General features: G+C 34.9%; 1 protein-coding gene across 3 annotated transcripts; it reads left to right on the top strand.

Annotated features, from left to right (window-relative positions):
* Window positions 1–23735, top strand: Med (Smad/Smad4 homolog Medea). 3 transcript variants are annotated; one of them, XM_065362830.1, is made up of 12 exons: window positions 2–298; window positions 507–646; window positions 752–856; window positions 923–1097; window positions 1176–1340; window positions 1574–1753; window positions 10784–10999; window positions 17875–18118; window positions 18221–18389; window positions 18505–18646; window positions 22066–22187; window positions 22283–23735. In XM_065362830.1, the coding sequence occupies exons 1-12, from the start codon at window positions 247–249 to the stop codon at window positions 22358–22360; spliced, it is 1788 nt and encodes a 595-aa protein (XP_065218902.1). In that variant the 5' UTR covers window positions 2–246; the 3' UTR covers window positions 22361–23735. The 3 variants fall into 3 exon arrangements, with proteins under 3 accessions (XP_065218903.1, XP_065218902.1, XP_065218904.1); XM_065362831.1 differs by lacking the exon at window positions 1574–1753 and having other exon boundaries at window positions 1–298; XM_065362832.1 differs by lacking the exon at window positions 10784–10999 and having other exon boundaries at window positions 3–298.
* Window positions 23736–25331: the final 1596 nt, after the last annotated feature.

Genomic DNA, 25331 nt, shown 5'->3' with positions numbered 1-25331 from the left:
AGACAATCCATGTGATAGGCTCAGTCTATGCGTTGTACTTGTACAAAACAAAAATTTTTTGTTATTTCCACCATTATAAGGCCTATGCTTATTATATATGGGTAAATTTATGTGAAAAAGTTGTAATTAAAGGTGCAATATCGCGTTAGTGTCGATTAATTATGGTTTATTCGATATTCTTACGAACGCTTTGACACATTTGTTTAGTATTTTCAACTTGTGGATTTGTGCTCGGTTACATATGAGATGGACGAATCGCGTAATAACAATACGCACTACATAACTCAAACACAATCAGGTATTCATCTTTTACAAACGCTTAAATTCTGCGTACATATATTCTCTTTGTTTTACACGATATTATTCGTAAACTGTGCGGATTTCGAGTGGAGAAAAACATCAGCCGAACACGTGACTCGAATTGACGTCGGGTTCAATGTTCTATTATTGTATGTTGGTTAACATTGCATTATCAATAATGATGATTATTGTTGTTTGTTTCGCAGTACGAGAGCTGGGCACAACTATGCCAACCTCTGCTGATGCGTGTTTGAGTATTGTTCACAGTCTGATGTGTCATAGACAAGGATGGGAAACGGAAGGATTCGCGAAACGAGCCATCGAAAGTTTGGTGAAAAAGCTAAAGGTATGTGACTCGATCAGTGTTGATCTGTTCGGTCGTATGTAGGATTGTAGGTGTTTATTCGACGACTACGACGATTGTGACGATGTGTTGTGTTTTCTTGTACAGGAAAAACGAGACGAATTAGATAGTCTTATAACAGCGATCACTACCAGTGGATCACATCAAACGAAATGCGTTACTATACAGAGAACACTCGATGGCAGATTACAAGTGAGTAATCCGAGTAGATATTTTTATCGTTAGGATGTTCCTTGACTCGTGTGTTTTATGTCCTAGGTCGCTGGTAAAAAGGGATTTCCTCACGTTATATACGCTAAGATTTGGAGATGGCCGGATTTACATAAAAATGAACTAAAGCACCTTAAATTTTGCCAGTACGCGTTCGATTTGAAACAAGATTCGGTCTGTGTAAACCCATATCATTACGAAAGAGTGGTTTCTCCCGGAATAGGTGAGCGTTTTATCCTGTCGCGTAATAAATTATTTTTTGGAGCTTTCGGCTACTAAGCTAACGATCGAAAAATTGTAGATTTCAGCGGGTTAAGCTTGCAACCCGGTAACTCGAGCGTTATTAAGGACGAATACTCGGCTACCTCTGGATCCGCATCCACCGGTAGTGCGAGTGGCATTGAAGTCGATAGTCAAGCTGGGACTCCGCCGCAATACGCCATTACCTCATCTCAGCCTGTTGGTGGTATGTGAACGATGCTTGTGTTATTCGTAAATCGCTATTTTATGTATATTGTTTAGTTGAGAAGGCTTGTTTTACTTTTTCGTTTGCTAGTAGTGCAGCGATGCTTTATTATTTTTTTGGAAGGGTGGTAAGATTTGCAAACTCGTATAGGACGAAATTGTAAAACTAGTCTTGAAAAGGTGCGAATTAACGAGTGTAAAAGTAAATTGCAACGCGATGTATTTTGTATATAGTCGAAGGTGTACCATCTCAAAGGCCAGTATCGCCTAATCATAGCCATAAAAACGGGTTCGCCGGTAGCGCTGTCGATAACGCTGCGCACGCAGTCAATTGGATGCCCAACAACGATGTTAAGTACAATCGCATGATTTCCGGCCCTGGTCCGGGTCCGGGTCCAGGTCATCCTAATTACGGTGCGTTTTTTTTTTGCTTTTTATTTCGAGTAGATATTAAGCATTTTTATTTTTTATTTTACGTTATTAGGTACATTATTATTTTTTTTAGTTTATTTTTCGACTATGAGATTATGTGTACTCTATTAGCCTATTTTGTGTTCTCGTGTATTGTTGTTGCTGCATGCGTTTCTTGTCTCTCTCATTCTGTTTTTTTTTTTCATTCTCTCTCTCTCTCTTTCTCTGTGTCGTTAATGCATTTTAGCCTCACACACGTCTTCAGTGTCAACGATCTACCCGAGACAGGATTTCGGCCTTCGGGGAAACGTTGAAAGGAAACCGAGGGTAGCTAGACATAGTCGTGTATGGACGAATGGTTGGGTCGGCGCGGGCGCGCGATAATCGTGTAAAATACCGCGAATTCGATGGTCTAGTCGAAGAACTACTCCAGTATGTGGTTGGATATTGCGTTGTGTTCGTTTCGTTTGCTTTCTAGAGTCTCTGTTCTGTTCGCTTCGTCCCTGAAGCCTGTGAAGGTGTACTTTTGTTGGAAATGACATTATTGTGTTTGGGTTCGGAGTTGCATTTCGAACGCTTGATAAATCATCCCTTTGTCTGACTCGCCCACACCGCGTACCCGCCCACCTACCGCGATCCCAGTCAAGACGACAGTCTGGCGGATTGTTGTATTATTGTTGGCATTGTCGACGCGCTAGACATATCGAAGACCGCGTATCCGGTATTGTTATACGGTCAGTTTTTAGGTAAAAACCTCGGGAAACAAAGGAGAAGTCGTAAAAATTCGAAGCGCTGGTATGGGTTTCTTCTCGTACGCTGATGGTGAGTAGTGTTGAATGTGAATACGAAATCATTGATAGGATACCTTTGCATGGAATTAGGCGAATGTTCGCGGATGGTTTTTTTTTTTCGAAAACGTGACCTGCTGGAATTATCTCTTTTCACTGCCAATCCCATTGATCAGTTTCAAAAATGTTTGCATTTCTCGACTCGTAAATCTCGATTAAGGTTTAATTTGGAGGAATAGGGTTAATTTGGGAGCTGGATTTGACCTTTGATGAAAAGGAGAGTCGTAATAGGGTCCAAAGTGGGTGAAAATTGTTCAAAACGAAACTGTTGAGAGAAGTACTTTCATTGTGACCAACATATTCAAATTTCAGAATTCTAGGCCAACTTCATAGTCTGCCAATTGACAATAGGAGTAATTGCACCCCTCCCCCCGCCGATCCTCCGGGGCAACTTTTTTCTTAAAGGGAACATCCTAAGGAACATTTTAAAGCAAACTTGCCCAAAAAAAAGTTGGCCTTACTTACAAAATGGCGGTCAGTTTGATTGATAGGTCAGCCGAAATCGCAGATTTTGCGTTTCAACATAGGACTTGCACGAAATTTTTCAAACCTTACAAAGGTAGATCGAAAGATCATGCAAAAATTTATCACCTGTCAAAATTTCAAGTGCTAAAGTGCGTTTTTCGATTTTCGGTGAATTTTTAAAAATCCAATTTAGGCCAAAAATGAGAGAAAAAAATCAAAATTTTACCAAATTGACCAAGAAAGCTGAAATTTGGGATATACCCTGTTTTCGACATGCCAAATCGATTGGAAACGGTTTCAACTTGTTTTGAGCAGTTCTGGAGCCTCCAGCGGATTTTTTCAACTCGAAATACCCACAAAATTCCATCAAATTGGAGTTGTAAAGCTGAAATTTATTCTAAAAACTAATTTCAATACGCTACGAAGTACTGCAGGTGAATTTCAAGTCGTTTTGGAGCTTCCAGCGACTTTTAGAAAATTCCTGAAGCCTCCAGCAGATTTTTGAAACTTTAAATTTCCCCAAAATTTCATCAAACTGAGATTGGTAGTCGAAATTTATTCTGCGAACTAATCTCAGTACGCTACAAAGTTGACTGCTGGTGGATTTTAAGTCGTTTTGGAGCCTCCAGTGACTTTTTGAAAGGTTATATGGCGTTTTTATTGAAAATTGAAATTTCCTAAAAGTAGTTGGAAGCTTCAAAACCATTTGAAACCACCATGTAGTCTCCGAAGTAAATTTCAGCTTGCCAACTCCATTTGATAAATTAATGTTGCGGGAATTTCAAGTTTCAAAATTCTACTGGAGGCTCTAAAATGACTTGAACCCACTTGAAGTCGTTTTCAGAGGGTGTTAAAATTGGAGTGTAGAGTAATTTCGGCTTTCCAACTCAATTTGATGAAATTTTGTGGGAATTTCGAGTTTCAAAAATCTGCTGTGGGCTCCAGTAATTTTCAAAAAGTCGCTGGAGGCTCCAAAATGATTTGAAATCTACCTGCAGTTGGCTTCGCAGCGTATTGAAATTAGTTAGCAGATTAAATTCCGGCTTCCCAACTCCATTTCATAAAATATTGTGAGAATTTCAAATTTCAAAAATCTGGTGGAGACTCCAGTAACTTTCAAAAAGTCGCTGGAGGCTCCAAAATGACTTGAACCAACCTGAAGTCGTCTTCAGAGAGTGTTAAAATTGGAGTGTAGAGTAAATTTCAGCTTTCCATCTCCATTTGATGAAATTTTGTGAAAATTTAAAGTTTCAAAAATCTGTTGGAGGCTTTAGGAATTTTCAAAAAGTCGCTGGAGGCTCCAAAATGACTTGAAATTCATCTGCAGTACTTCGTAGCGTATTGAAATTAGTTTTTAGAATAAATTTCAGCTTTACAACTCCAATTTGATAGAATTTTGTGGGAATTTCGAGTTTAAAAAAATCTGCTGGAGGCTCCAGAACTGCTCGAAACGGGTTGAAACCGTTTCCAATCGATTTGGCATGTCGAAAATAGGGTATATCCCAAATTTCAGCTTTCTCGGTCAATTTGGTAAAATTTTGATTTTTCCCTCATTTTTGGCCTAAATTCGATTTTCAAAAATTCACCAAAAATCGAGAAACACACTTTAGCACTTGAAATTTTGACAGGTGATAAATTTTTGCATGATCTTTCGGTCTATCCTTGTAAGGTTTGAAAAATTTCGTGCAAGTTCTATGTTGAAACGCAAAATCTGCGATTTCTGCTGACCTATCAATCAAAATGGCCGCCATTTTGTAAGTAAGGCCAACTTTTTTTTGGGCACGTTTGCTTTAAAATGTTCCTTAGGATGTCCCCTTTAGGAAAAAATTTGTCCCTGAGGATCGGTTGGGGGGGGGGGGTGCAATTACTCTTACTGTCATATGCCAGACTATCAGCCCGTTTGCGATGGAAAAGTCTTCGTTTTGTGGTCATTTTTGACCCCACTCTTATCTCAAAATTTGTCACGTGGAATGAGAAGGGGTCACAAAAGTGCCTTTAGCGGGTTTTGATCTTCCTAATCTGATTTGGCCCCTTTCCAGAATCGAAGATGTTTATTTTTGTACAATTTTTACATTTCATGGCTTCCAAATTGGTCTGCAGCCTCCCTTAATTGACGTAGGTGGTCCAAATTTGACATTTAGGTTGGCAAAGGAGTCTCAGGTGTGTTTTTTGCAGCTTTCATTCAACTTTTCAACCCTATTGGGTTCCTCTTCAGGATCGAGAAACGATTTTTGAGCTATTTTTTTCTTTTTTTATGACTTTTAGACGAGCCTTCTGCTGCCCTTGATTGACTTAGGAGGTCCAAATTTTGCACGTACGATGAAAATATGTCAGAAATTGGTTGAAAGTCAATTTTTGAAACTTTTTTTCTTATTTCATGAACCCCAGACGAGCCCTCTGCTTTCCCTAATTGACCTAGATCGTCAAAATTTGGCATATGCGATGGAAAGGTAACACACGTGTGGTTTTTGCATTTTGCTGTTTTCATTCGACTTTCCAACTCTGTTTGACCCCTCTCTAAGGTTCAGTATCGATTTTTGAGTCATTTTTCACATTTCATGACCTCGAGACCAGTCTGCAGCTTTTCTCAATTGACGTAGTAGGTCCTGATTCGGCACGTATCTTGGGAAGGTTCCATAAATATGGGTTTTGTTACTTTCATTCGACCTTTCACCCATATTGAATCCTTTTCCGAGGTTTAAAATCGGCCCTTGAGTCATTTTTCATAATTCTTAGGCTAGCCACAGCCTCCTCTAACTGTCCTAAGAGGTCCAAATTTGACACGTTCAATGGAAAGGAGCTCCCTTCGCTAATTCGAGCCCCAGGACGAGATGATCTGAACTCTGAAGTGATTTTTGTGAACCTTTTTGTAAGATGAAGATGAAGGAAGCAGGAGGGGTCCATTTTCGTCATTTTTATGAAGTTGTTTTGCTTTTTTTAAAAAAAAATCGATCATCCGAGATAAAATTCACACCTGTAGGGGAGGCATCGTTTCGATCTGTAAATCAAAAAACCCACTTAAGGAATCGTCGAAGCACAGTTAAGAGCATTTTATTTCGCACCACATCGTATGTACTAGTAGTTTTTTTAGCACACAAATACAGCCACACGAGTATTGTTGTTGTAAACAACCCCTTGGATTTTTTTGGCAGCTTTTTCTCTTTATCGTTCGCTATAATGTTTTAATTGGGCTACGCGACGCAAGCTTTTTACGTACTGTATTTTTCGCCTGCCGGAATTTTACCTATACATATTTATGTAGCCTACCTATATATTTTTAATCGTCAACGTCAAGTCAGTTCGGCGTACTCAAAATGGAGGAAAATGTTCGATTATACGAGTAGTCTTCGAACACGTGAATAATGCGGATAGGATACGTCACCGTGTGACACATCACACATCCTGTTTCGATTTCGAAGAAGAGGACTATTTTACGAGCATGTGAAGTGTGAACCAGATTTGAATTCGATGCTCGATTGTCTCGAGTCGTACTCGTAGGTACGATGTGTTTTTTTTTTACGACGACAAGATCAGCAAATAATGTACAGTACGAAACGTGCCTATTGCTGTATTTCTGCTGGGTATTTTTTTCCATCTACTACGTACCTATCTGCGAATACGCAAAATCCATTTTGAGAACGTCGGACTGATTTGAAATTTTTGGGAAAGTAGCCAGCAGGAAGGGGAGAGAGATGTACCCTGTGTTCTGTTGAAGATTACGATTAATTTGGTCGACAGTGTAGCCTATTTGAACACTTGTGTTTACTGTGGGTTGTTGTACATATTTGTGTGAAACTTATGGAGTAATTTTTCAGATTTTTGAACTTGGATAGGGAAATAAGAACTAGCTGAAGTGCTTGGCTCCGATTTTTACGAAAGTTGGGTCAGAAGAAGGAAAGAGAAATCGAAAATTTCTGCTGCTTAGAATGGATTTTTCAAAAGAAAGATTTACCTAGACATGTGTTCAGAGAGAGGGGAGGGGGGAGATTAGGTTTTCGAAAATGAGTTCTGATTTTTGGAAAAAAATCAAGTAAAAAAATAATGTAGAGTTGAAGAAGACTTTTTTTTTTGAATATTTAGAAATTGCACGTTTTGAGACCTAATGGGTTATTTCGAGTTTTGAGAGCATTTTTTTGAAAAAAATTGGTGCCAAGAATACACACAGCCCTCCAGTTGCAAATTTGGAGATTTGGGGGAGTTTTTTTGAGAAAGATTAGGAACCAAAAATATACGTAGCCGTTCAGTTGCAAAGTTTGAGTCTGGAAGATTTTTTGTTTTTCAATTCAGATCTTCGGGTGTTTAGTTCTTTTTTTTTTTGAAAAAATTGGACCAATGAGGTAAAAAATACTTGAAAGTTCTCAAGTCCACATTTGGGGAGACGAAGGTCTTTAATATGTAGTAAAATTGGATAAAAACGAACGCAGCAGCTGAATTTTGCACGTGAAATTTTGGTCCACGAAATATGTTTTTGAAAAAAGTTTGATGCGAAAAATACCCCGACAGGTGGTCACTTGAAAATTTGAGACTTGATGGTCTTTTTTTGATGAAAACTGAAGTCCAAAGTAATCCACAGTTCCCATTTTACAGATTTCAAGACCTGAAAACAATTTTTTTTCCAGATGCTTTGGTCTGAGAAATGTACGTGACTGTCCAATGGCACATTTTTTGAGTTTGATTGTCATTTTTTTTTTTGAAAAAAATTTTGGGGGCCAAAAATATCCAAAGGAGTTGTATTGCAAATTTGAGAACTTAAGAGTCTTTGTTTTTTTTGGTGGAGGGGAAGGGGCCAAAAAATATACTTGCAGGTGTTCAATTTCATGTTTGGGGACTTGAGTGTTTGTGTGTGTGTGTGTGTGTGTGGGGGGGGGGGGGGGGGTAAACATATTGCACGTTTCGAGCCCTGAAAAAATGTTGGTCCAAAAAATACATGTAGCAGGCCAATTGTTTATTTCAACTCTTAGATGAGTTTTGAAAGGTTTTTTTTTTATTGGAAATAAAAATGGGGCCAAAAATATTTGCAGGTGCCTAATTGTTCTTAAATATAGAGAATTGGGGACCTTCTTTTGAGAAGAAAATAAGGTCAGAAATACATTTAGCTGTATAATTGCAAATTTCAAGAATAGGAAACTTTTTTTTTTGAGAAAATCTGAGTCCAAGAAAATAATTTTTTTTCGAAAAAATTGGGTCCAAAAAATCCATATATGTAGCTGGCCAATTGTTTACTTTAACTCTTAGGCGAGTTTTGAGAGCGGTTTTTAGAAATGAAAATGGAGCTAAAAATATCCGCAGGTGCCCAAATGTTCATTTAGAGAATTGAGAGTCTTTTTTTTTTTTGAGGAAAAAATGGGGTCAGAAATATACTTAGCATTAGCTGTATAATTGCACATTTCAAAAATTGAAAACTTTTTTTTTTTTGAGAAAATCTGAGTCCAAGAAAGACATTTTTTTCGAAAAAATTGGGTCCAAAAAATCCATGTAGCTGGCCAATTATTTATTTCAACTCTTAGGTGAGTTTTGAGAGCGGTTTTTAGAAATAAAAAATGGGGCCAAAAATATTCGCAGGTGCCCAACTGTTCATTTAGATGATTGAGGGTCTTTTTTTGAGAAAAAAATGGGGTCAGAAATATACTCAACTGTATATTATGTAATTTCAAATTTCAAGACTGGAATACTTTTTTTTTTTTGGAGAAAATTAGAGTCCAAGAAAGGCATTTTTCGAAAAAATTGGATTCCAAAGCTAGAAAACATTTTTTTGGAGAAAATTTGAGTATAGACTGTTTTGGTGTTTCTGTTTTTTGTTTTTTTTTTTGATTTGGCCCAAAAATGCTCACAGATGCCTTATTGTACATTTTGGAGACTTGAGCGAGTCCTATTTTGAGAAATCAATAGGGCCAAAAGTACACGCAGCCGCCGAATCGATCAGTTCAAGACTTGAGAACATTTTGTTTGAAAAAATTTAGCTGGTGTAATTAATTCACTTACCTGTCCAATTGACCATTTCGATTTTTGTGAGCATAATTGCACTTTTAGAAACTTGAGGGTCTTTTTTAAAAGAAAGTTGGGTCCAAGAATACCTGTAGCCGCCCCATCACTCATTTCATGACTTGAAAATATTTTTGGGTTTAAGAAAATGTTGATAGTAGACCAATCGCACATTTTCGAGTTTTAAGATCATTTTTTTAAAAAAAAGTTCTGGCATAAATTAAAGCATCTGCAAATTTTGAGAGGAGAATTTTTTTTTTGAAAAAAAATTGGGATCAAATACCCGCAGGTACCTTTTTATAAAAAAATGTTGGCCTGAAAATGCACTAAAATGGTTGCCTACTAATTGCACATTTCAAATTTTGTGAATTTTTTTTTCAAATTTCGGGCGCCAAAAATACCCGTTTTAGATAGGTATGTATTTGAAGATAGGTATTTTCAAAAAAAAAAAAATGTGGGTCAAAAATACTCGCTCAATTAAATGTTTGAAGACGGGGGGGGGGTATTTTTTGAAAAAATAAAATGGGACCAAAATACACGTTAGCAGCCCAACTGCACATTTTTCAGCATTTGAAAATATTTTTTTTGAAGAAAATTTAGTTCGAAAAAAATGCACATAGCTGCTAAAAAATTACCTATTTCAATTGAGAACTTTGTTTTTGGATGGAAATATGCTGCCCAAATGATTCACAGTTGCCAAATTGCGCATTTGGACACTCGAAGGATTTTTTTAAAAAAATTTTATTCCAAAAAATGCACGTAGCTATCTAATTGCGCATTTTGAGAATCAAGTGTAATTTTTTGAAAATCTTTTACAACAAAAAAAAAATCAAAAAATTTGCTAGAAGCTCTTAAATGGCTCTGAATATTTTATCAATGAATTTGAAAGTTGAAAATAAGATCTACATCAAATATCAGCGTTTGTATTTCAATTTCATCAAATTTTGATTTTTCAAAAAAAAAAAAAAAATTACCAAAAATTTCAGAATTGATTCAGCACCTGAAATTTGGTTTGTTGGTGTATTTTGTGTGCCCTTCAGATTTTTGTTTAGTCCACAAAATTTTCTGCTTATTGCAATGCATCTCTAAAAAAAAAAAAAAAGTTCGCCTGGAGCAGAAAATGCTCAAACTCGATCCTGATAAGTTGAATGGGGGGAGGGGGGTATTTTCTCTCAAAATTTGAAAGAGCAGTTGGCATTAAATTCATTTTTCTAGATATTTTATGGTCTCATGAACTTTTTCAGATTTAAAATTGAACATCGTAGACCCTCGAACCTTGTAACCCTCCTAAGAAAAGGTATGACCTCAGCCTGGAAGAAGGGTTGAATATTTAAAAACCACGAAAATTCACTGAATTTAAGAATCCTTTGGTTAGTAAGTTGAAACGATCTGAGGAGAAAAGTGAGAAGGGGTGGGAGGGGAGTATTGGTGTTCCAAAAAATATGTTGAAAATCAGTGTACATTTCCATGTTTGAATATATTCAGCGAATAAAATTATGATCCTATAGGCAAATTATTCAGACTCTTCAACAGAACACTCGCTACAGATTCAAGAGAACCATCATCTGCCCCAAAAGAGTGAAACGAAAGAAAAAAATACACCTTATCCATGAAAAATCACTACCTACACCTACCACCTACCTACACACAAACACACGAAAGATACCTACCTATGGAAAAAAAATTGCTTTAAAAAAATGTTACGTCTACAATGATACGTGTCGTGTGTATTTTCTAGTTAACGGCGTGCAAACATCGGCACCTGTTTCGCCATCCGCTAATGTCAACCAAAACGGCTTCGCTCCGACGATTAACACTAACGCCGCGAATCCTAATTCACCTTCTAATCATTCTCCGTCCAGCCAGCAAGGAAATAATCTTCCGCAGCGCAACTGGACTGGTAGCAGTACGTTAATCTATACGCGTCTAATGCAGCCAAATCAGTCTAATTATTGTACGTTTTATACCATACTACTACCTACATACCATACGTTGTTGTGTTATCGCTCTCTTTTGTTCATGTTTTTATTGTTGCTGTCTATAGTTTTCTCCTTTCTTTTTTTTTAAAGTTTTTTTTTTTTTTTTTTTTTTTTTTTTTTAAGATTTTGTATAAATACTCGAAAACACAGCGCGTATTCCCCGCTGTGTTTTCTTATTATTCGCGGATTAGCCGCGACGCTTTCTAATTATCGCGAATGTGTTCCCCCTCCTCGTTGGATTTGGTTGTGTGAAGTTGCGAAGGTGGTCGAAGGACAACGTGGAATTCGACGAATGTGGAATGTATCGTATTGGTGGTGAAAGAATGTGGTTTTAGTGTTTCGAAAACTGTTATTGATGCTGGCAGGGGTTTTTGGTGTGGAGGAGTGTGCCCGATGCAGGCACCTTCTTATTATGAGATTGGAAAAAGTGAAAATTTCCAACATAGTAGGAATATAATTACTGCCTCCCCTCTCCCCCCGAGAGATCCTCTCAAAATTGAGCTTTTTTGGGCCAAATTCTGAGATTTTACTCTACGAAAAAACGTTGAAATCACGTTTTCATGATTTCAACGATAAAAAATCTCTCTCAGAATTTGGTTCAAAAAAGCTCAATTTTGAAAGTTACTGGTAAAATCCAGTGAAAAATTATCGAGCTCTTGCTAGTGTGTTCCAAATGTAAATTCTTCGATTTATTTGAAAAAATATGCATAACTAGTGGACCCGTGTAGGCTCGTGTGGAACTGGATAGTAGTGGATATTTTTGAAAAATTTAAGGTAGTGTGCGAAGTGTGGTAGTGGGTAGTGGCCTAGTGGCCCCTGTATGTAGAGTACTCAAGCAACTAACTACTTAGTAAGAGAGGGCTGTTACATTGATTTTATTTTTTTCAATGGCTCTTATGTTAAATTAATTGAATTCATAAATTGCAGCAATTTTGAATTTACTCGATGGTTAAATAGTTCATACGTTCAGAGTGTTTTTGTGATGCAAAATGTCTCGTCAATTTTTTGAGCACTGAGCGGTGAGAGCACTGTTCAAGTGTTCATCTCGAAAATTTAGAACACAAAGTTTCAGCTAAACTAACTAAGTATGTACGCAGCATGAAGAGGACTTTATATAGATTTCCAGTCATTTTAGAGCCTCCAGTCCAGTTCCCTTTTGGAAATTACTGGAGCCTCCAGCACGTTTTTCAGTACTTGAAATTTCCATAAAATTTTCCCAAATTAAGAGTTGGAAATTCAAAATTCACTATGCACACCAATTTTAACGGGATATCAAATCTACCGCAGGTGAGTTCAAGTAATTTTGGAGCCTCCAGCGATTTCTTGAAAATTCCTAGAGCCTCCAGCAAATTTTAGAAACTTGAAATTTCCACAAAAGTTCATCAAAATAGAGTTTGAAAGTCGAAACTCAAAATTCACTCTGCAAACCAATTTCAATACGCTTTAAAGTCGACTGCACATGGTTTTCAAGTCGTTTTGAAGCTTCAAGCTACCAATCCGTTTTATTTGTAACCTCAAAAAGCTGTTAAAAAACAAACAATTTTTCAACAAAAAAAACGCCACAAAATTCGTCCGAAATAGGTAACTACCTAAGTACCTACTGTATGATTTGATTTTATGTCAAATTTGCATTTCAAATCTTCAGCAGAGCAAAAATAGCAACATTGAATCGCAAATCACGATTTTTAAATTGTGAGTCTATTGAATTCGATTCTGAATCGTCGGATTCATTTGAAAATTGAATCGCTGATTTTGAATTGGATTCAATTTTCTGGGTAAATCGCGCCATTTGAATCGGGGTCATTTTTTTTTTTTGTGAATTTCCCGATCTCTGGCACCTAATTTTACAGTCAACACAGTTTTTCCCCTTAAATCAAATCAAACATCAGAATTTTTGAAAATCATCTCATCTCACGCTCAAACACAAATTCTAATATGTAGGTAATTATTCAGTTTTGAAAATCATCTCATCTGACTCAGTATAATATTTCCCCATCAAATCAAAAAATCTAACTACCAATCCTGAAAACATTAATTCACAGTAAGTCTCTCCCTTCCACAAAACCCTCAAAAACCCTTACAATCAATTTTTGAAAATCATTCTACTGAGTTACTTCCCTATCAAATCAAAAAAACAATCTGGTAATTAATTTGTAAAAATCATCTCATCTCATCTCATCTCATCTCATTCCACACTCCACGTCCACACCCCACACCAATCACCATACTTAGTTATAGTTAATTTTTTTCCCCATCAGATCAAACTCGAATCCTGATCACTAATAATTTTTAAAAACCATCACATTTCACTCAACCCCCGTCAACGCCAAATTCTCAAAAACTGTTTTTTTCGGACGTTTTTTAAATCCCTTTTTTGAACACTTTTTACGCATTTAAGTGAACTCAGTAAAATCTAAAATCCAGTTTCAGAAGCTACTACCCTAGTATCTGCTAAGTATCTGCCAAAATCCATGTAAAAAAATCTACTGACTAATTTTTAAAAAAAATCTACTGACTAATTAAAAAAAAAAATCCGTGTTTGTTAGCGCATCCGCCTACACTCACTTCAGTACCTAGCTACCTACTACCTACCAAAGGTTACAAACGAAACGAACCAATCGTAGTGAGGCTACTCTGTTATCTATAACAAAAAAACTGGATCGCGTCCTACAGGCTACAACGGTGAAAAAGTCAAAAAATTAATCAATCTCTTCTACTGGGGAAGTGGATTTTCTATTAATTAGATCGCCTTTTTCAGGGGCGTCCAAAATGGGGGGCTCTAGAAAAATGGTTCAAAATTACGAATATACAGGGAGCTTAGTCGAACTTTTTCACCTAGGTAATTGAATATATGCCTCGAAACGTTACGTTTGGCGCAAATCGCAGGTTTCCAGCTATTCAGGGGTTCCCAAAAAATTCAAATTACAAAAAATGGGAAATTTGGATTTTTGAGTAGCAGCGAAAAATTTTATTGAGCTCAAAATTTGGTAGGATGGAGGTCTTTCAGATATCTACTAATAAACTGTAAAAAGCTTTTTAGCGGGGTTCAAAGGGGTAGGTTCAAAATGGTGGTTAACATTTTTTTCAAAAATTAACCCCCCCCCCAATTTCTGCCCCCGAGGGTCAAAAATATAAAAATTGCCTCGTATAATGTTTAACGGGGTCAAACAGATATTTTACGATGAAAAAGTTTTTGAAAATATTGCTCAGTGATTCCAAAAATTATTTTTTTGTTCGCAACTTTGGGGACCCCTGGAGCTTGAAAAATTGTCATTTTGGTTTAACTAACCACGGATTCGTATTTGGGGCATTCATTACAACATTTTAAGAGTGGTTCAGTCGATAACTGTCTGGTGCCAAAAAATGGCCTTATTAATACTCCTCTTTCCTCAAGAGTTCGTGGTGAGTTTAAGTCATTTTGGAGCCTGCAGCAATTCTGTAAAAATTCTTAGAGCCTCCAGCAAAGTGAATTTTGGATTTTCAACTCCATTTTGATGAAATTTCATGAGAATTTCAAGTTTCAAAAATCTGGCGGAGTTTCCAGTAGTTTCCAAAAAGTCGCTGGAGGATCCAAAATCCAAATCGACTTGTAATCCACCTGCAATCGACTTCATGGCATATTGAAATTAGTTTGCAGAGTGAATTTCGGCTTTATGACTTCATTAGTTTTAAAAAGGTGCTGAACGCTTAAAAAATTTCCAAAAAGTCGCTGGAAGCTCAAAAATAATTGGAACTCGCTAGCAGTCGACTTAAATAACGTGTTTTATTCAGTGTGCAGCGTAAATTTCGGATTTCCAACTTCATTTTGATGAAATTTTGTGAAAATTTCAAAATTCAAAGGTCTGCTGGAGGCTCCAGAACGGCCTTCAACCATGTCCAGTCGACTTGGCGTGTGAAAAATGGAGTCGAAAAGGAATTTGGAATTTTTGGGCCCAACACCAGGCACGAGGATCGTGAATTTTTCAAATTTCCAGTGGTTAAATCGCTGGAGAAATGCACGGTTTTGAACTGGCAGAAATTGTTCAACTTTCAACAGTCTGCTGGAGGCTCCGGAATTGCTCTAAACGACGATTTAAAACCGTTTTCATTATATTCGGAAGGGGGGGGGGTCGAAAATTGGGTTCCTACTAAATTTATAAATGTAAGTTTTGGGTCAATTCAGTTGAAATTTTGAATTTTTCCCATTTTTGACTGGAATTTGATTTTTGAAAATTTACTAAAAATAAAAAAAAAATGCTCAGAGAAATGAGTGCATACTCAGAAAAAATTATTGAAATTTGTCTCGCAACAGATATCACCTTCCTCCCCCATTCGACAAATTTTCACATTTTTTGGTCATTCAGGAGCCTCCAGCATGACTTTCGAATTCTCCAGAAGACGTGGAAATTAATTTGGCCTGTTGAAAATCGAAAGGATTGAGTTTGTTGAATAGGCCGAGCATTTTTACAGAATAAGCATGCATTTTTTTTCAAATCAAAATATTTGCCAACGTCAATTTTGAACTCTCAAAAAAAACATTTTGTCAGGGAAGCTGAAATTTTGATTGTGGAAGTTTATTAAGATCGTGCTAATTCCAAAAATTGTGTTCACGTTCAAAAATCGAAGGCAGATACCTGAAGAGGTTCTCAAAGTTGAAGATTCAATAGTGGAGAAAAAATTGGAAAATTTACCTGATTGGCCTGAAAAGCAGAAATTTGGTACTAAGCCTGCTTTCGACATCCCTTCCTCCCCCCCCCCCACCACCGAATCAATTGGCAATGGTTTCAGACCGTTTTGCGCCGTTCTGGCGTTTCCAGCATATTTTTGTGAGATGGAAATTTTCAAAAAAAATGCCCCCCCCCCCGCTTCCGCTGTATATTCCAATTTTCCCCCTCCCCAAAAAAATGCATAAACATCTGTCTAATTGAACTTTTTGGCCCATCGAAAAATACACTTGGCTCTGAAATTTTTGCTCGTGATATTTTTTTGGACGCTTTTTCGATTCAGTTTCGAGTTCTCTTCGATACTCGTGTGTAAAAAATTACTGACGCGTCCATCGTGACCCCCTAGGGGAGGGGAGGGGGGATTGTAATTTTCTCACATTCGCGATTTATTGGGAAAAAACTGTCGAATAGCTTCTAAGAACAAGGACACAAGATTTTTAAAATTAGTAATTGAAATTTGAAGCTCTTCAAACAGAACTTTCAAGGCAAAAGCTCAACTTTTCAATCGTGATGAATACCAAAATTGAAAGCAACCGTTTGGAAATTTAAAAAAATCTTGGCGAAGACTCCTTTTTACCATTTTTATCGAATCGATTTTAAAAATGAAACTTTGCTCCCTCCCCCCTCCACAGTTTTATTCAAATTTCAAAAAAGAAGTCGAAGTGGTCAAATCAGAGTTAATTGATTTTTGAACTTTTTTTTTTTTTTTTTTTTTTTTTTTGTTAGTTAGAGGAGAAATATGGGAGATTAATTGAAGACTTGGGACAGTTTAAAATACACGGTGGAATCACTGAAATAGGAAAAGAGTGACACGATTTCCTTCTCCTCCCCCCCCCCCCCCCCGATTCCTAAATAATTTTCCAATTTTGAAAGAGGAATTTTGAGTAATCGATTGATTTTTGATGAATTGATTTGAAGATTTTGAGGAGTATTTTTCGGATCTTTTTCAAAACTTCGAACGTGTTTTAAGTAGAAAATATCACCAGCGAAAATTTCAGGTCGTGAAGTGCATTTTTGATTTTTGGTGGATTTTTGAGAATCGATGAGGGGGGAGGCAATCTTACCAAATTGACCTGGGTAGCTGAAATTTAGTTTGTACTCTATTTTCGAAACCCGTTGAATTGATTGAGAACGATTTTAATCCTGCGGGCTCTTTTTACAAATTTCAACTTTCAAAAGGCAGGTTATGGGCTCAAAATGCAATGTTTATTCAAATTATTTGTCTGAAAATGCGTTTTGAAAAGTATTTTAAAAACTTCGATGTTGAGTTTTTCGACTTTGAAAGACTTTTCTCCCCCTACCCTGTTTTTCTGTGGGCTCTTTTTTCAGATTTCGACTTTCCAAAGGCTGGTTATGGCCCCAAAATGCAATGTTTATCCAAATTGTTTTTCTGAAAATGCGTTTTGAAAATGATTTTATAATTTCGATATTGAGTTTTTCGACTTTGGAAGATTTTTCTCCCCTACCCTGTTTTTCTGTGGGCTCTTTTTTCAGATTTCATTTTTCCAAAGGCTGGTTATGGGCCCAAAATGCAGTATTTATCCAAATTGTTTTTTTGTGCCCCTCGTTTTTCTCAAAAAATCCAACTTTATCACTCCCAATTCGATGAATTTTTAGTTCGGTTCGACTTGAATTTTACCAGCAAAACGATCAGACTGTCGTATTAGAAATACTGCGTTGTCTTTTTCATTTCGATGCATTGAGAAGGTACAGCTACTCCCCCCCCCCCCCAGCATTCAGAAAAATCTGTTTTACCAATTGTCCAGCCAAACTTGGAGCATTTAATTTTTTTGCCGGAGTAAAAATTTCTGTGGTATGTTGTGACTTGAAATTTCAAGTTTTGAATTTGAAATTCAAAAGGTAGCAAATTTGAACTCGATTGAAGCAATTTGCAAAGCGAGAAAACCCAAAGGAAAGAGAGAGAGACGGAGTATTAGAATGTTTCTGTCATTTCAATATGATTGTGTTCCTTGTTACGTGTATATGTACTTTCAAAGCTTCCGAATACGTGTAAATTAACCCTTTTTTTTACGATTAACGTTTATTTTAATACGTACGAGTACCTGTAGCTCGAAGACGATTACGTTCGATATTTAATCGAATAATTTATAATTTGGATTTTTGCTTGTATCTTTCTCGTAATACAGGGACGCATAATATGCCGCAAGATATGAACGCGCCCGGAGGCCTGATATCGAATCAACCGGCGCCGGAGCACTGGTGCTCGATAGCGTACTTCGAATTGGATACCCAAGTCGGCGAAACGTTCAAAGTTCCTTCTTCTTTACCAAACGTTACCGTGGACGGATATGTCGATCCTTCCGGCGGCAATCGGTTCTGTTTGGGCGCACTCAGCAACGTTCACAGGACGGAGCAGAGCGAAAAAGCGAGGTAATTTGAATTTCGAGGTCGCAATTTTTTTTCCTTGTACACGAAGTGTGGTAGAAGTGATAATTAATTATATTCGTTTTGTTTGGGAATGTTTTTTTTTAGATTACACATCGGCAAAGGCATTCGATTGGATTTACGAGGCGAAGGAGATGTGTGGTTAAGTTGCCTAAGCGAGCACGCCGTATTCGTGCAATCCTATTATTTAGACCGAGAAGCCGGACGAGCTCCGGGCGACGCCGTTCATAAGATTTATCCGGCAGCTAATATCAAGGTATGTGGTTCGGTTATTTTTCGAGAAGAGCGAATCATTTGTGAACGGTTTCGAATTATTGAAGATGTAGTTTTTGGACCTATTGTTTTAATGAGTTGAAATATTTTTTTCGCAGGTGTTTGATTTGAGACAGTGTTACCGTCAAATGCAGCAACAAGCTTTGACAGCGCAAGCGGCAGCTGTAGCTCAGGCAGCAGCGGTCTCCGGCCAGATTCCGGGCGCTCCCAGTGTAGGCGGTATTGCTGCGACCACCTATAGTACGTTTTTTGTAGCTTTTGAAATCTTTACAATGTTGTTGTTGTTGTTTTTTTTGTTTGGAAAAAGCATATCGTAAATTTTAAAAAAAGAACAGTAGCGAGAGGTTGGAGAGGGGATGAACTTGGCCCAAAATTCGCGTTTGCTTGGATTTTGTTGTAGGATGAGCTATGAGGAGGAGAGGACGTCTTGTTTGTTTTTGACAATTTGAAAGAATTTTCTGAAAGTCTCATTTTTAATTTTTAAAAAAGATCTAATTTTTGTCAAAAATTTCCAAGAAATTTTTTTCACCAAAACGTACAAAAAGGAATAGATTTTTTTGTCATGTCTAAAAATTCCTGTTTTTTTGAATGTTTTTTAAATTGTTCCATTTTTTCACAATAGTTTTTACAAACTTATTCAATTTTCCTCAAATTTTGCACAAATTTATTCAGCTTATTTTTTCCCATTTTCATTAAATTTTACAATAAGTTTTCAACTTTTCTCTAATTTTACTTACACAAATTTTTTCTATTATAGTAAATTTCACACAAATTTTTTCAAACTTTTAACAAATTATTCTGTTTTTTGAAACCTTTAAACAGCTTTTTTTTCGTTCTATCTTACAACTTTTCTTACTCTATGTTTTCTTTTAATACTTTTTTAATTTTTTCAACGTTTCTTAAACATTTTTTTCTTTTTTTTTCACATTTTCAAGTTTTTTTCATTGTTTGAAACGAGTTAATTTTTTTTCCAGTATGTTCAATTCAAACTTCTTGAAATTTTTTCAATAACAAACTGTTGAACTTAAAACTTTTTTTAAAAATTTTTTTCGAACTTTCAACAATTTTTTTCTCGAATTCTACCCAAGAATTTTTGTTGTTTTTTGTTTCACATTTTAATCAATTTTTTCACGTTTTCCGAGTTTTAGGTATATAAATTTTTTCCAAAGCTTTATACAGACTATTTTGAATTTTCTAAAACTTTACACAATTCTTGTCAACTGTTCGGAAAATTTCCAATTTTTTCCAGTTTTTCTTACTTTTAAATTGTTTTAATTTTTATTCTCTTCAGAAATTTTCCAATTTAACGTAAACGTTTTCAAATTCTCAAATTTTTCTTTCAGCTTTTCCAAAAAACTTCGATCTTTTTCAAATTTATCTACGTATTTCATTTTTTCATGTTCTCAAAAGTGTTTAATTTTTTTTCAAGCCCGTTTTAAAAAGTACCTACTGTGGCTTGATAAAAATGCAAAAACAAAAAATCATAATTTTTGACTAAATTTCCAACAAAAAAAAGTGACTAATCTTCTGTGAAAATTTACAAAAAAAAGTACGTTCTTGTCCAACTATTTTTTTCCAAAATTTTATTAATAGTCTTGTACGTTTTGTCTTTGTTTTGTCAAAAGCTATGTTTGTTTCTTTTTCAAAATTTCCAAAATGATGGCCAATGTTTTTCTAAAATTGTCTTGTTCAAAATTTTAAGAAAGTAGTCATAATTGTAGAAAAAAGATGCTAATTTTTTCCAAAAAAGCTATGTTTTTCCAAAATTTCCCGATAGTCTTGTTTTTTGTCTAAATTGCCATAAAGATGGGAGTTTTTTTTGTCGAAATTTTCAGAAAGTCCTGTTTAGAAAAATTGGCGTAAAATCCAATTTTTTGCAAAATTGTCGAAAGCCCTAATTTTTGCCAAAGTTGTCAAAAAGTCCTGTTTTTATCTAAATTTCCAAAAAAAAAAAAAAACTATTTTTCCGCCAAAATCATGAAAAAAATCCTCGTTTTTGTGAAGATTGCCAGTGAGAATCATTCTTGCCAAAATTGACCCAAAATCATCAATAAGATTATACTTGGTTTTTGTCAGAATTGTCAGAAAGTTTCATTTTTTGGCCTGATTGTCTGAAAGTCGTCATTTTTTCTCAAAGCATAAAAAAGTCACCTTTTTACTGAAAATTGTTAGAAAGGTCGTACTTTTTGTTAGAATTGTCAGAAACGAACCCAATTTTTGTTTGACTAAATTTATCAACCCGTCGTAATTTTTGCTGAAATAGTTCGGAAATTCTTGTTTTTTTTTGGGGGGGGGGGGACAAAATATCCAATAAACATTGATTTTTGGCTCAGCTGCCCATAAATTTCTCGTTTTATTTGTAAATTGCCAAATAAAAAGTTCTGTATTGCCAAAATTGCTGCAAAGTTTTCTCTTCTTGCCTAAATTGCCCCCTCCCCCTCCCCAAAAAAAGTTCTCAGAACTGTCAAAAAAAGTTCTTGTTTTGCTAAAATTTTCAAAAATTCATTTTCCTAAAAAGGATCAGTTTTTTTCTGCAAAATTGATAAAGGTCTCACTTTTTGCAAAATTGTTTGAAAATTCTTCTCGTTTTCTGTCACAATATCGGTGAGTTTTATTTTTTGGCTTGATTTTAAAAAGGTCCTCATTTTTTGTGGAAACGTCTTGAATTACATTTTTGCTAAAATTGTTGAAAATTTGTAAAATTGCCAAAAAAAAAAACAAATTGTTTTCAAAATATTTTCTATTAATAATTTAAGTTTTTTTGTCAGAATTGCCAGAAAGTTCCTGATTTGCTATAAGAAATTGTCAAAAATTTCTGTTTTCCCCAAAATTTTCGAAAAAGGCCACATTTTTGTCAAAATTGACAGAAAGTCACATTTTTTATCAAATTGCCCAAAATTAGGTAGGTACTGCTGTATGTCAAAATTATTAAAACCTTTTTGTTTTTTGTCTAAATTTATTGTTACCTAACAAGTTTAATTTTTTGGAAAAATTGTCTCAAAGTCCCAATTTTTTTTTCATTTTTTTCTGTCACATTTTTGCTAAAATTGTCGAAAACGTTCTGTTTTTTTTTTTTTTTTTTTTTTTGTCAAAATTGTCAAAAAGTAATTTTTTATAAAATTGTCACACAGAGGAAATTTTCGCCAAAACTGCCAAGAAAGTCTTCCTTTTTAAAAAATTTTCATTTATTGCCAAAATATTCCGAAAGCTTTGATTTTTGACTTCTTAAAAGCTTCCTTTTCGTTGTCGAAATTGCCAAAAGGAATGTTCATTTCATGTCAAAACTGTCGAAAGAGATCCTGATCCTATTTTCTTGTTAAAATTGTGAGAATTATTTCATTTGTTTTTTCCAACATGGAAAATTTATATGGTATTTACTTTTCCTACATTCTCCATCTTTTGTTTTGCAGAAATAGTCATGATAAAATTCCGTTGTTTTTTTTTTGTGAAAAATGTCATATTATTATAAATTTTGTTTTTGCCATTTCTTCAATTTCATCTTGTAATTTTTAATTTAGGTCTACTGTTCAACTTTGAATTTTTTTCACCTTTTTCCATTTTTTTTTTTTTTTTTTTTTTTTGAAAATGAAAACATTTTTTTTATAAAATGTTTATCCCTCCTTATACTATTATTGATTTTTATTAATTTTTGTTTACAGGTAATAGCTCCATTAGTGTCGATGACTTGAGACGCCAGTGCATATTGAGGCTGAGTTTTGTCAAAGGCTGGGGCCCCGATTACCCCAGAGCTAGTATCAAGTTTACGCCATGTTGGATTGAAGTAAGAAAGCATTCCGTTGTTTTTTCAGTTTCATTGGTAAGAATAATGTCCTATATGTATTAATTGTATCGTTTGCTTCTGCCGCTGCTCTCTAGGTACATCTTCATCGTGCTTTACAAATATTAGACGAAGTTTTACACGCCGTACCTTTGGACGGTACCAGAACGATATAAATTTCGCAACCGTGTACTTCTACTTACCCCTACTCGGTGTACAAAAAGTCATTATTAAAGATACTCGAGGATTTCAAAAAAGGCAGCTGTCAAGCTGGAGTGGAGAAAACGTCATTCAATCCAGCCAACGTCGAACGAACTCGCCGAATATTACTTATTTATTTTATTAATGTGTATTTTTTTGTGTTTCGTTTTATTATTTTTTTAATAAGCCTGTTTGTTGTAGTATGCTTTTGAATTTTTACGTCGTCGTGTGGTTGTTGTGTGAGTGTGTGTGAGTGTGGGTTTGTGTGATTAGGTGTTTTTTTTTCTCGAATGTATGACTATTGACTTACCTACTCTTAGGAGGACGTGTAATTATTTTTCTTTTTTTTGTCTGTACGACATTATAATAAGTTGTCGTTACCGGTAGAATTTTAGAAACAGAGTGTTGCAAATGAGTCGAATCCATTACAGCGATTGTATGTAGTGTCGATTGGAAAAAATGTAATAATTGGGCAATATTCGCCTTAAGGTATGAAAGTTTTTCACTTTTAAGAATGCCTGGTATTTGTTCTTCGGGCTTGTTTATCGTAGAATTACCTACGTATATATTTTTTTTTGGTGAAAAGTGAAAAAATTACCACCATTACCGCAGAAGAACGTGATATTTAATTTGAATTCCTTTATCGACCGTGTCGATATAGAAATCTGAGGTTGAGATTTCGTATCCCCGCCTTCTTCTGTGGTTCTAAGTAATGATTTGGTGGTACAAATATCGTTCGAGGGCATTTTTCAAGAAAATCTCCGGCAATAAATAAAAGCCCAGATGCTATTTTGTGTGTTAGTTTTTATTGGAATTACGTATTTATACATATTGTATAATTTGTGTGTTTTTATTCTATTATTATTATTTTCATTTTATTGTTGATCTTACGTCTTTTGAGAATGTATATTTTTGTGACTCTTTATTATTTACGTTGTAATGTTTCGTGTTTTTCTTTTTTGCCCCTTTCTTTTCTTATATTTTGTTGTCGATTCGTATTTCGTACGAATCGCCGATAACGACCATTTTTTAATGTCCTGTTTAACATTTTTTTTTCTTTTTGCGAATCGGTTCCCCTTCTCTTTGGTCCGGTGGCCGGGAGGGTATTTTTCTATATATTTTTTTTCTTTTTTTTTTGGAAAGTAGAAATGGATTTTGCTCACCATTATGTTAGATTAGTGATGTGTGTAATTTTTTCGACGAATCGCATCGTTTTACTTATTTTTGTTTTTACTTTTTTTTTCTTTCAATTTTTTTTTCATGTAATAATACCATTTGTACTATAAAGTTTTGTTACGCGAGTTATTGATGAATGTATAAATTTTTATTAAAGTTGCTTTTTTTAGTTCAGAGTGAGTTTTATTTGGTTTTTTTTTTTTTAATAATTATTGTTAGCAAAATTAAGATTTTTTTTATGCGAAAAATTATTGAAATTATTGTTTTTCTGTGTTTTATATTTTAGTCAAGTCAACTACATGTGAACTATCATTATAATTTTTTGATTTTAAAACCGATGAATAATCAAATTCAATGACCTATGTTCAAAAAAAAAAAAATTTTAATGAAAAAATTAAAAAATTGTGAAAAAATTTCTTATAGCGCTCCTATCGAAAAAAACATGAAACTTTGCTTTGTTTACTTTCTGAAATATCCGGGCCTGAATGAACCAGGAGCGCTGGCAGATGTCGGTGGTGCGCTCTGGCGCGCGCAGCTCAGTTGGTGTTTTGAGCTCATGGAGTGAACATGTCTTCTCTCGCGTTTTTTTAAAAATATGAAGTGTTTTATTATTCAGTGCAAATTTTAATTTTTATTATTTTTTAATAATATTGTCTTTTGATACTAGTGTAATTTAATATTGTGGTGGAACATGATTGTGCTTCAATGAAGTCAGTTTTAGCCTGTTTTGGGTAAGTGATTTGAAGTTGAATTAATTATTTTGTCTGTCGTTAGAGCTTTTGTTTTATTTTAACAGGATTCTTTGCCTAATCAGTTCAAAATTTGCTTGTGCATGCTAGAAATTGATTTTAATTTCATTACATAACCATAAGTTTAGCTGCAATTTCAATAATATTCAAAATTCTGGGGAAATTGAAAATTATGCTGGAGAGTGCAGAATGGCCGGAAATGACAAAATGTGGATTTGGGAGGGTTGATACTGGTTTCAGAACTTATCATTCTTACTGATCAAGTACTATCTACTTTTTTAAAAAAAGAAACATCTTAAATCACTGCAAATAGTTGATTTTGAATTTTCAAACGTTTGTACGAAATCGAGAAATCGAAAAATGATTTAGGGCAGCTGAACTTTCAATCATGTGGGGTTTTATTAGGGAGATTTATTCTTGATTTTTTTTTCAGGGTTTGTCAAAGACCTCATTAAGAGTTCAATTTTCAATTTAGTTTTTAGTGTTTGTTTTTCCCCATCCATTCTGAAATTTTCATCACTTTTTCAAGCATTTTTGGAAAATTTTATCAGTTTTTTTTTTAATTTTTTGCCAATTTTTAGTGAGTTAATTTCTTTAAAATGGTGTTTTAACACAGTTTTGTAATATTTTTGAATGCTATTTTTATGCATTTTTGATTTTTTTTGGCAAATTTTACCAATACCTACATTTTATTGTTTTGCTAAATATCATCAGTGAATTTCATCCTTTTTATTCAAGTGTTTTTACATATTATGTTGAGAACTTTTCTTCAGCATTTTCATGCAGTTTTGGCTTTGCAAATCTCATTGGGTTTTAGTCATTTTTAGTGATTTGTTGGGGTTTTTTTTCATGTTTTTTGTATCATTTCAGTGTTTTTACATTTGTTGAGAACTTTTCAGCATTTTCATGCAGTTTTGGCAAATCTCATTGGGTTTTAGTCATTTTCAGTGATTTGTTTGGGTTTTTTCATGTTTTTTGTAAGTATTTTTTTAAAGCATTTTTGACAAATTTTTCAAAAACT

The sequence above is a fragment of the Planococcus citri genome, chromosome 4, assembly GCF_950023065.1.
Source record: "Planococcus citri chromosome 4, ihPlaCitr1.1, whole genome shotgun sequence".
Classification (NCBI taxonomy): Eukaryota; Metazoa; Arthropoda; class Insecta; order Hemiptera; family Pseudococcidae; genus Planococcus; species Planococcus citri.
This window is presented reverse-complemented; position numbering and strand designations above follow the sequence as displayed.

What these genes read in the sequence shown, in the direction of transcription:
- Med (XM_065362830.1), top strand. Translation starts at nt 247, where the DNA reads ATGGACGAATCGCGTAATAACAATACGCACTACATAACTCAAACACAA. An exon ending in CTCATCTCAGCCTGTTGGTG is followed by an intron (nt 1,341 to 1,573) that starts GTATGTGAACGA and finishes TTTTGTATATAG; the next exon opens with TCGAAGGTGTACCATCTCAA. An exon ending in GAGCAGAGCGAAAAAGCGAG is followed by an intron (nt 18,119 to 18,220) that starts GTAATTTGAATT and finishes GTTTTTTTTTAG; the next exon opens with ATTACACATCGGCAAAGGCA.